This window comes from Acinonyx jubatus, chromosome C1 (assembly GCF_027475565.1).
Source record: "Acinonyx jubatus isolate Ajub_Pintada_27869175 chromosome C1, VMU_Ajub_asm_v1.0, whole genome shotgun sequence".
Classification (NCBI taxonomy): Eukaryota; Metazoa; Chordata; class Mammalia; order Carnivora; family Felidae; genus Acinonyx; species Acinonyx jubatus.
This window is the reverse complement of record NC_069381.1, coordinates 209,307,302-209,319,453: the sequence shown is the minus strand read 5'-3', so window position 1 is coordinate 209,319,453 and position 12,152 is coordinate 209,307,302. Positions and strand designations below refer to the sequence as shown.

Here is a 12,152-nt window from a genome sequence, read left to right as displayed (position 1 = left end):
TTCTCCTGCATCCCAAAAGCTTGCACTGACTGATATCTGTGGAATGAGTTGGCTTTCTTCAGTCTGGAACAACGGCGGCCTCAACTTTTACCTCCAGCCCAAGGCAGAGAGGCCATAGACAAGTCACACAGTGTGATCCAAAGTACAATGACTTGGGAGGCAGCCACATCACTGCTTGCCTCTCAGAAGGGCCTAGAACCTCCACCCCACCCCAATAGTTATGGTCCCATATTAGACAACAAAGTTGAAACAATCCTTTGGGTCTGTTTGGCCTCCTGCGCACTGCCGTTGGCCAAGCATACACTTAGTGCTTAGCGCTTGCTCCCCAGGTGTTTGTTAAATGGATACATAAGTGCACAAACAAATGAACACAACTGTCACTCAGAGACAAGGTTTCTTAGCAGCTGGTAAATGATCGGATTGGAGTTTTATATCTTACTATCTTGGAACACCTCAGCTATCACTATCAGGCTTAACAGGAATCGTATGAGCAGGGAAACTGCCAGAAGCACCACCTGTCATTTGATGACACAAAGGACAGAAGCCTAGGGTCTGGGGAAGGGAGAGACCCTCTGGAGCGATGCTCTGAGAACTGAGGTGGTCACAAGGCTGTAACCCTTGGCTCCCTAGCACTGGGTGGAGATGTTTGCTCTTAGTGAACAGAGCAAATAGCATCTCTTTCTCCAGAAAACCCAGTGGATGCAGACCCTAGTGACTGAGTCTCTAGCATAAGGTCAGTGGGGCAGGTTGTCCCAGAAACCAGCTTGGTGAAGACCATGACTTTCTGGTGAGGCAGAGATGGGCCAAGGTCACCTCTCAAGGTCACCTGTATTGGAGGTCAAGGAAATGGAAGTTCTTCCATATCCTTTCTGCACCACACAGGTTATCTCTCACACATACTCTTGGAGAGGCCATAGAAGACACCAACTATCCCACCACCTTCCCTGGAATCCATACAGCATGAAAACCACTGGTCCGTGAGCTCCAGAAGGGGACTTTGAAGGAAAGAGAATTTGCTCCATAGACAGAACTGAGGTGTGCAAAACCCATCTGGTGAGGCCTGATGCTTTTACACAGAGATGCTCAGCTACAAAATCATGTCCATGGTGTCTCTCCACAAAGGAAAACTCTTCTGGGTCAACAATGTCTCGCCCAGTGCACATTAGCCTTCCAACCTCTCTATTCTCTAGGATTACATCTCCATAAAGGAATTGAAAGTTCCCTTAAAGAAAGACCTCTTGAAGAAGTCCTCAGTGTGAGTTTGTGTGTGTGTGTGTGTGTGTGTGTGTGCGTGTGTGTGCGAGCACGCGTGTGTGTGCATGAAAGAGAGGAAAGATATAAGAGAATGGGAGAGAATGTGATTTGGGTTTCTTGCTTCACCAGGTGACACACGACTATTATCTATTCCAAGGGGTGAGACATTGGTAGAAGGTCATGTGATAATTACCTTTCTTCTCCTTTTTCTTGGTGGGTCTGGTAGAAATTTATTCTGAAATAGAAATGAGATTAATGCCAAATGGTTCCTTGTTTCTACTCTGTGAGCTTTGTATCTCCAACTGCCTTCCAGATATGCCCCACTGTCAGCACAAATTCAGTGTTTTCATGGAAAATAACATCCCTCTCCGAATCCCTAACACACTGCTCTCTCTTACCCAGATTTAGCTTTAAGGGCAACTTTAAAAACCGTGCCCTCTCTTTTGCTCCCCTCATAGCCATGCCAGGTTTTCCTTCACAATGTCTTCTATACCCACTGCTTCCTGTCCAACCTCCAGGACCTCTCTAGCTTGTGTCTTTATACCTCACATGCTATAGCTACTCCACTGGCACTTAGCCAGTGAGTGACAGACTGGGGCAGGCTCTTAGTGGCCTTGGGCACATAAAGGTGTCCATGCCTTTGGGGAGACAAGTGCGAAGAGCCATTATGTAATGGTGATGGTGATGGTAAGGTGATGATGGTAAGAGTGATGAAGTGTAAACCATGCTCTCACAGAGTATTTTGGATCCAGAGATGGGTCAGTATGGTAGGCTAAATAACGACCCCCAAAGATGGTCAGATTCTCAGACCTCTGAATATGTTAAATTAAGTGGTAAAAAGGACTTTACAAATGTAATTAAATTAAGGATCTTGCAATAGGAAGATCATTCTGATTATCTGTGCTGGGCCAGTGTAATGACAAGCATCCTTTTGCAAGGGAGGCAGGAGGGTCAGAGTGAGTAGTAAGAGGTGTAACGATGAAACATGAGGTTGGAGTGACGTCAGGAAGAGCCTTGAGCCAAGGAATGCAGGCAGCTTCCAGAAGCTGAAAAAGGCAAGGAAACTTCTGGAAGGTTCCAGAAAGAACCAGCCCTGCCAACACCTTGACTTGAGCCCAATGAAACCGATTTCAGACTTCTGGCCTCCAAAACTGTTAGGATAATAGATTTCTATTGTTTTAAGCCACCCAGGTTGTGAAAAGTTGTTACAGCAGCCACAAGAAACAGAGGCAGAGTGTTTTAAAGGACTTTAGAGAGTATGCTGTTTGAACTGGGCCTTGCAGGCTGAGTGGGGGTGTATCAGGCACAGAGGCAGTCAAGGTCACATGAAGTATCTGTGGCTGCAAGCACTCCATCCTCCAACCCATCTTGCATTCTCTGATCAGATTAATACTTCTATTTAAAAAAAAATTTTTTTTAGAGAGAGAAAGAGAGCACAAACAGGGGAGGGGCTCAGGTGAGAGAGAGAGAGAGAGAGAGAGAGAGAGAGAGAGAGAGAGAGAATCCCAAGCATGTTACACATTCAGTGCAGAGTCTGACATAGGGCTGGGTCCCATACCCTGGAATCATGACCTGGGCCAAAGCCAAGGGTTGGATGTTTACCGACTGAACCATTGGGGTATCCCTGACTGGATTAATACTTCTAAAGCAGTGTCTCACCTATGTCAGTCATCACTAACTCAACACCCCCCTCCCCGCATGATCCCCTCATGATGAAAGGAAGGGTCCAGACTCCTTCCTCTGGCCTTAAGATGTCTTCCATCCGCTCAGCCCACGTAACAAGCCTACAACTTCTTGACAAATCACAGGCAGGATTTTCACTCCATCCTTTCTATGTAGAATGCCTTGTTCCTACATTTTTGCTCATCAGGACTATTCTTTTTTTTTTTTTATTGTTTTTAATGTTTATTTATTTTTGAGAAAGAGAGAGAGAGAGAGAGAGAGAGTGAGCGAGCACTGGGGAAGGGGCAGAGAGGAGACACAGAATCTGAAGCAGGCTCCAGGCTCTGAGCTGTCAGCACAGAGCCCAACGTGGGGCTCGAACTCACAAGCCTAAGACCATGACCTGAGCCAAAGTTGGACACTTAACCAACTGAGCCACCCAGGCACTCCAGGACTATTCTTTTAAGACTCAGTTCAGAGCACTATCAACAATAGCCAAATTATGGAAAGAGCCCAAATGTCCATCGGCTGATGAATGGATAAAGAAGATGTGGTATATATACACAATGGAATATTACTCAGCAACCAAAAAGAATGAAATCTTGCCATTTGCAACAATGTGGATGGAACTAGAATGTATTATGCTAAGCAAAATAAGTTGGTCAGAGAAAGATAAATATCATATGATTTCATTCATATGTGGAATTTAAGAAACAAAACAGATGAACATAGGGGGAAGGGAAGGAAAAATAAGATAAAATCAGAGAGGGAGGCAAACCATAAGAGACTTGTAAGTACAGAGAACAAACTGAGGGTCGCTGGAGGGGTGGTGGGTGGGAGGATAGGCTAAATGGGTGATGGGCATTAGAGAGGGCACTTGTTGGGGTGAGCACTGGGTGTTATACGTAAGTGATGACTCACTAAATTCTACTCCCGAGATCATTATTACACTATATGTTAACTAACTTGGAAGTAAATAAATTTATGTTTTACTTTTAAATCAATAATGTTTTTAAATGTTTATTTAATTTTGAGGGGGGTGGTATGGGCAGAGAGAGAGAGGGGGAGACACAGAATCCGAGGCAGGCTCCGAGCTGTCAGCACAGAGCCTGATGCGGGGCTTGACCTCACAAACTGTGAGATCATGAGCTGAGCCACAGTGGGACACTTAACCGACTGAGCCACCCAGTTATCCCTAAATAAAATTTTAAAAATTAAAAAAAAAAAAGACTCAGCTCAGTGGAAACCATTCCATGAAACTGTCCTCAACCCCAAGCTCAGAAATAATCCTCCCTCCCTGGAGCCACTGCATCTCTTCCTGCCAGCACCCCTCCTTATAGCACCGTGTGCTGTGTGGTCCCCTGGTTACGAGGCTCGTGTGCCACCTACTGCATCAAGGAGGTACCTGGTCCTGTGTCGTAAACATGTAGCCCTCCTCCGGCATGGCTGGGGCTCACACCTTACACCCTGTGGATTTAGATGCAACTCGGTAGATATTTGCTGAGCAAAGAGCTTTTCTTCATCATTAGAGTGGCACAAGGAAGGGACATCTGGGTCATGCGACAGAGTCAGAAGGCATGAGCTTGTCTGCAATAGAGACCCAGCCTGTTTTGTCCACATCAAGGGGCTGATATGGGGGCCAAAGGAGATATTTTGAAATGCAATTTATTTATATTCTCTTTCAAGAATGAATCTCAGAAAGCTATCAAAAGAAATAACGGTAAAATATTCTGCAATCCAAGAAACATTTATACTGATGTGTTATTTTCAGATACAGAGATCTACCATGCCACTTTAAACTTTAGTCTCCCCCCCACCCCCAACACACACCAATTTAAATTACTTTCTGTGACCAGATTACACAGTGGCAATTATTAGTGGTTGAGTCAGAGACATAATTTACGGTTCTGCCTTCAAAAGGGTAAGAGCTTGGGGGGGTGCCTGGATGGCTCAGTCGGTTGGACATTTGGCTCTTGATTTCGGCTCAGGTCATGATCTCTCTGTTTGTGAGATCAGGCCTGCCTCAGGTGCAGTGCTGACAGTATGGAGCCTGCTTGGGGTTCTCTCTCTTCCTCTCTCTCTCCTCCTTCCCTGCTCATGCTCTCTCTCTCTCTCTCAAGATAAATATAATTTTAAAAAACATTTAAAAACTCCAAAAAACAAAAGGATAATAGCTCATGCATTTAGAGGATTAACGTCTAATATAAAGCAGCCAAAATACTCTTGAGTGGAATGTTAGTACGTAACATGTGCATTGTGATCTGGGCAAGGGGGTCGTGGCAGTTTTCTGGACACTGAGAAATCCTGCTGATGCTTGGAGCTGATGAACCGTGACACTAAACCCTTGATTTAAGCCCTGTGTCATTGGGATACCTCAATCAGCTGTTTCAGGGGGAATCCACCACACCTCACGCTCATCTTCCAGTTCTTGGATGGTCCGTGGTTTCCTTCAATTTCAAATTCCCTGAGGGTGAACCACCTTCCATCCTCACCCTTTATACACCTCTGCACGATTCCTGTGAGACAAAAATAAGAAGTCATAAGGGAGCGCCTTCTCAAGTATAAAACCCCCCGAAATATGCCCCCCCCCCCCCGCCCCGTGGATCTTGGCTCAGAATCTGTAGCGAGAGAGCTGAGATCCCTCTCAGGGCCCTACAAGCAGCCTGAAAGGCAAGGGCAAGAGGGGACTGACTTCCTGCCATGTGCACGCATATCATTGACCTTTGTGCAACAAGGAAAATAATTAACACCAACATGTATTTTTTAAAAGTATTTCACTACATTCAAAAGAGAAAAAACTGAATGGCCCTGAAGATGGATGAGCAGGCTTCTTTTTCTTGCCTTCTCTGAGAGGTAGGCTGGGTTTCAGAGGGGACGCAAGGCCACACAGGTGGATGAGTGGCTGCTGTCACCACCGCCACATCTGCCTCACCTTGTTGGTCATCCAGCTAATGGCAATCAGTTATTTCTCATATTTTGAACTCAAAGCTATTTTATGTGAAAAGCATGGAAATGTCATCAAGGGGGCAAAGTTAAAGTATACACCTGAAATTTGGCCCCAGGGAAACATTAACACTTGTTGGTGCCTAAAGAACTATATTTGGGGAAGGAGGAATCAATTATGACAGATGAATGTTTATAGTGTACTTTAACAATAATGATTTGCAAAGTATTTTATATCCATTATCTCATTTTTTCCCCCTCATAATAACATGGCAAGTTTTATCATTATTCTCATTTTGTACAGGACGAAGGTCAAGGTAAGAAAGACCAGGAATTTGGCCCAGACGAAACACACACTTTTGGTATTGCTGAAACATGAATCTAGGTCCTCTAATTCTAAATCCTGTGCTCCTCCCAGCGAGATCAAGGCTATACAGATGTTATGAGGATGGTACCGTGAAGGTTGTTGCCAGATTTTTCAAACATGTACCTTTTCTGCCCTGATATTAAACTACTTGATCTCATTGGGTGCTGGACAGCATCCTGTGGACCATTTCCATGGGGGAAAGGAAAAATGTCCTGTTATGTTTGCTAATTTTAAGTGTGGAAATACCATTTCTTCCCTATCTGGGATGCTGTGCAGAAAAGAGTTAACAGAGCAGACCTGAGGCTGCTACCTTTAGAAAGGTCTGCTTGCAAGGTTGGCTCTTGACTGGTATCTGGGAACTTGCATTTAGGGAGGGGTCCTACCATTCCTAGAACTTAAGAGTGTCTCGCTGCCCTAAACTGTTTATACAAACAATATGGTTTCCTTTTGGGAGTCTAGAATTTTGGCATGTGCTAGGCAGAGGGCACCTACGTGATGACCCCCTGATAAAAACCTGGACTCTGAGACTCAGAGGGGCAGATCCTCTGGTAGACAGCATTTCATGCATGTTGCTACAATTCATTGCTAGAGAATTAAGTGCACCCTGTGTGACTCCACCAGGAGAGACCCTTGGAAACTGGCACCTGGTTTCCTTTGGACTTTGTCCTGTGTGTCTTTTCCTTCCTTGATTTTACTGTGTACCCTTCCAATTTCGGAAATCATCACCATGAGTTCACTATATGCCGAGTCCTACGAATCCTCCTAGGGAATCACCACACCTGGGGATGGTCTTGGGAAACCCCTGACACAGGTGTCTACCCCTGAACAATATATTATTCACATGGGTACTTTCCAGTTGAAAAGCATAGAAGACCATGAAGCCCACCTTCTTTCATTTTTCTCTTATATAAAATCCCCTTTGCCTCTCCACAGGTCACGGGAACTTTTGGAAGGTGAAAATTCATATTTGTATCTCTGGGAATTCTTGGACCTGCAAAGAAGCATTATTGTTTTTATTCCACCTTTGTCTACAACTGTGCACTGTTCTGACCTCCTCCCTCTTGAGATCTTTCTTTTATAATTTAAAATGTATTGGAGGGATTTGCCCCATGAACTCATTACCCTTCTAGGTCTTTCTTCTATAGCAGGTTAGATGCACAAAGATAATGTCATCCTCTAAAAGCCTGCATTAAATGTCTTGTGTGGAGGTGTCTGAATCTCCAAGTTTGTTGACTACAACTCCCCATCATGCAATAATTTTCCTCCTGTCATATTATTGCTTTGAAGTTATGTAGATGGAGATAAGCCCTTCAGCTTTTAGTTTTGTCTCCTCACTTGAGGAATCAGCTGAGGGACAGAAAACAGGATTGTAATGGAGTGCCTAGAAGGGATGGTGTCTGTCTTCCCTCCTTGTTCTCTGCCTGTTGCACTTTTACTTCATGTGAGCTTTCTCTGTGGCTAAAGGAGAAACTCAGGATGGACTGTGCTAGAACTGAAAATTGCTCAGGGAGGGGACCTCTGCACAACCTTTGGGCAGGGTCACTGGGATCTGATTCTGCCGAAGCAGGTGTTGCAAGTCTTAAAACTGACTTCAGAACATTCTGGCCAACATTTAGGGGGTTCATTAAAGACACATGCTGGGGCTTCTCTCTGGGATGGGAAAGATGGGTGGCCATGGTCTTCCCAGAGTCAGTTCGGTTAGAGCTGGGGTAGGCCTAGAAGGCCACCCAGTCTAATTTACCTGCCACTCACCCAGAGAAGGAAATGGAGTAAAACACCCACAAATGGTGATCCAAAGTCACACAACCAAAGGAAGTTTGGGAATTAGGACATAGGTCTTGTATTACCAGCGAGGGTCCCTCTTGATGGGCAACCTATGGCTCTCTAAGCTATAAGAGATCAGCTAAAAATCATGTGAGTCACACCCTTTGTATTTTTTTCTTTATATTTTCCTTCTTCAAGCGTCATCAGTATAGTGAAAGAAGCTCTGTATGGGCCCAAGGAGGCCTAGGATCTCTCAGATCAACTGACTAATCAATGGAGTAGGTGTTACTACCATCTTATCTTGTTGTTGAAATTAACCAAGGCCAATGAATATCATAACATTTGTCACTTGCTCTAAAAGCCAGTTAAGAAAATTTATGGATCACTCCAAACACAGAGTATAAAACAAGAATTTAGAAACTTAATTATCAAAAGTATATTAATTCCTTCCTTTTACCTCTTTTTCTGACTCTTCTCAAAGGCCCAGTGTTGACTGTTTTTCTCCCTGAGAAAGTAAAAAAATAACATAAATGTGTCTTGCGTATAATATTACATTTCAAATAGTATTGTTTTGCAAAAACACCATTCAAAGGTAACTTTTCAGAAGCCTGTCTAGTACTTTGAGAAAAACAGCAAATGTGTGGATCAGGAGTCAGGAACTTTTTCCTGTAAAGGACCAGGGAGTAAATACTTAAGTACATAATTGCTGTTGTGACTACTCAAATCTGGTATTGTATTGTGAAAGCATTCATAGATAACATTGAAATGAAAATATGTGGTTGTGTTCCAATAAAACTTTATTTATAAACAGTCAGTGGGCTAGATTTGTCCTGTGGGCCATAGTTTGCTGAACCCTGGCCTAGACTTAGTTACAAAGATGATACTTAACTGAGATTCATCCTATATTTCTTTTACTATTATCTCTAAGTCAGTCCAAATAAATTTGGAATAGTGTTTTATGTATTTCCAAAGCAACTGGGTAAGAAGAGTGAGTTAGACATCTATTGAGTGCTTCTTGTGTGCCAAGAGCTATCCTTAGACCTTGTCCTTATCAACTTACTTCATCCTTAGAACAAGTGATCAGATAGGAACTAATACTGTCCTCATTTTACATATGAGAAAAGTTAATGCTCACAGATAAAAATACAAATTAAAGGAAGATGCTGAAGACTTCCTTTGGAGGATGGGAAGGGGAAAAATAGTTTCAAAAAGAGAGGGAGGCAAACAATAAGAGACTCTTAAATACAGAGAACAAACTGAGGGTCGATGGGGGGCAGGGGAGAGGGGAAAATGGGTGATGGGCATTGAGGAGGGCACTTGTTGGGATGAGCACTGGATGTTGTATGTAAGTGATGAATCATGGGAATCTACTCCCAAAGCCAAGAGCACACTATATACGCTGTATGTTAGCTAACTTGACAATAAATTATATATGTTTTTAAAAGGCAGGAATATAAGGTCTCAAGAGAGATCACATGGTGGATTCTACAAGTAGATAGCTGCCCAAAACTCCAAACTTGAAAGACGATTTTTGTGTTGAAAGTGGTGGCAAAAAGGATCAAGGAGTTCAGAACTAACCCAATGAAAGGGAACTTCTAGAAACTGATGCCCAAATTCCAAAAGGTGTAGGTAGTGATAGCACAAAGGGTTGATTTAAAAGATGTCCCAGAAGAATGTAGTATCTAATTTATGTGTTGATTGTGTCCAAAAAAAGATTGAGTCATGTCCATGTGCATATTTGTATCTACCATTATTCAAAAGTGTTTGAATGTTGAGGGCAGGAACACACCTGGATGCTTTTTCTTTCTAAAGGTCTGTGCCCATGGCTGGAATCCTGGGGTACTAATTTGGGTAGTTCAGGGCCCAGGATAAAATCTCCTCCAGATACTAAACCATCTGATCTTTCCTTTAAGCAGACTATGATCAGATGAGGCTGGAAAGGAATCTTTTTCTTCAACAAAGCACAAAAAGCCTTCATTTTGGGGGCCTTTGCTATAACAAAGGGTTTTTAAAAACTCATCAAGATACAATGGACCCAGGAGATATTTATTGATGATTCCTATTCTAAGAGGAATCACATCCCAAGATCAAGCATGTTCTACTCTACAAAGTATCACCCTAAGGAAGTTTATCAAGATTTTATGGAGGTACATAGAGAGGAGAGATTCCCAAACCTTCATAAAGGAATCATAAGCATAGCTATTGATACTAAAGATTCAAGAGATGTAAAACAAGTAACACATAGACCTCAAATAAATAAATAAATAAACTTTCTTTAAAAATTGCTCTACATTGATCGGTTCCAAAGAACATGATTGTGCCAAGTATGGTAGTTAGTATGGTGGCCAGGTGACAAAAGCCAACCCACAAGTGTGGCTCTCTGTGGAACAGCCCTTTCCTGTCACTTGTGATGATGAAGTGGTAGGTTTGCCCAGGAAAACTAGCCAGTTCTGACTCAATCTACCTCCCTTCCTTCCTCCTCCCCCCCGCCCCTTCTCTCTTTTCTTGCAAGGGTCAAGGCCCACTGTCCCATGAGAAAGCTCTCTCTGCTTTCTCTGTGCTGTCTTTCCTCTCCTTTCCCATAGGTGGCCAAACTTAAACCCCAGCTCTAGCTACAGTCTGAGTCTGTTGAGTAGTAGCCATTATTGGCAAACATGCATTCTCTTGCTCTCAGTTTCTCTATGTCTAAGTCCTCTTGGGACTAGTGTGTGAGCTAGACTCTCCTTTCATCAAAATCACAGGATATAAAGCTGTGTGTGAGGTTGAGATGGGCGTTGGAAGGCAGTGAGTCTATTACTATTTATCTTACTTTATAGATAAGGAAACTGAGGCAGAAGGGAGAGAGTGACACACTCAAGTTCACATGATTACCTCAAGGTCATGGGACATGAGGAAGGACAGCTACATCATTTGTGAGTGACAGTGTTTTATGGCTAAAACGACTTCTAAGCTGAAAAGCTATCAGCTCAGTAGAGGCAGCACTGCAGTGGCACTTGGGCCCCAGTTTCTGATTGCAGATTCACCACCAAATTACTTTTTTGTGGTGTTGCCATCTTTCTCTCCCTGTCACATTTTGGAAATTGACTAAATCTGATGTATTTCTCAACAGTACAGCTACATAAAGCAATAGGGAAGTAGGTTGTTAAAAACATAGAATAAAGCATAAAAATTTAGATGTTTAGTTACTGAAAATGGAAAATGCATACATATTTTACATCTTTTTTTTTTTACCTTTTGGTCTGCCTCTTTTCCTTGGAGCTCTGTTACTCAGATTTTGGATTCTACGTTTGTATCTCCTCACTGAGAAAACAAAAATATAAAAATATTGCTAAACATCCAATAGGTCAATGAAGAAATCAAAGAAGAAATTTAAAAAATACATAGAAACAAATGAATATGAAAACACAACAGTCTCAAATCCTTGGGACACAGCAAAAATGGTTCTAAGAGGGAAATTTATATTGATACAAGAATACCTCAAGAAACAAGAAACATCTCAAATACATAATCTAACCTTACACCTAAAGGAACTAGAAAAAGAATAAACAAAGCCCAAGGTTAGCAGAAGGAAAGAAATAATAAAGACCAGACCAGCAATAAATGAAATAGAGACCACAAAATAGAAAATATCAATGAAACAAAGAGATAGTTCTTTAAAAAGATAAAAAAAATTAGCCAGACTCATTAAGAAAAAAAAAGAGAGGAAACAACATCAGAAGTGAAAGAGGAGAAATAAGAACCAACACCACAGAGATACAAAGGATTATAAGAGAATGCTACAAAAAAATTATATGCCAACATATTGGACAACCTACAAGAAATGCATAAATTTCTAGAAACATACAATCTTCCAAAACTTGAATTAGGAAGAAATAGAAAATCCAAACAGGCAAGTTACTAGTAATGAAATGGAATTGACAATCAAAAAAATCCCCCAAAGTCCAGGACCAGATGGATTCACAGGTGAATTCTACCAAACATTAAAGAAGAGTTAATGCCTATCCTTCTCAAAATATTTCAAAAAATAGAAGAGGAAGGAAAGCTTCCAATTACTTTCTATGAGGCCAGCATTACCCTTATACCAAAACCAGACAAAGACCACAAGAATGCAAGAATGCAAGAAAGGAAGGAAGGAAGGAAGGAAGGAAGGAAGGAAGGAAGG

General features: G+C 42.3%; 1 protein-coding gene across 6 annotated transcripts in view; it reads right to left on the bottom strand.

Moving 5' to 3' along the window:
* The window catches only part of SP100 (SP100 nuclear antigen), a 98,002-nt gene that overhangs the window by 9,341 nt on the left and 76,509 nt on the right, over window positions 1-12,152 (bottom strand). For 4 of the 6 annotated variants that reach the window (XM_015069229.3, XM_053215927.1, XM_015069231.3 and 1 more), the window contains 5 exons: window positions 11,222-11,290; window positions 8,448-8,495; window positions 7,113-7,217; window positions 5,290-5,432; window positions 1,448-1,489 (listed from right to left, as the gene is read on the bottom strand). In XM_015069229.3, coding sequence (XP_014924715.1) covers window positions 1,448-1,489; window positions 5,290-5,432; window positions 7,113-7,217; window positions 8,448-8,495; window positions 11,222-11,290 — 407 coding nt within the window. The remainder of the gene's footprint in view (window positions 1-1,447; window positions 1,490-5,289; window positions 5,433-7,112; window positions 7,218-8,447; window positions 8,496-11,221; window positions 11,291-12,152) is intronic. The other 2 variants (XM_053215928.1, XM_053215926.1) reach the window with 2 other exon arrangements.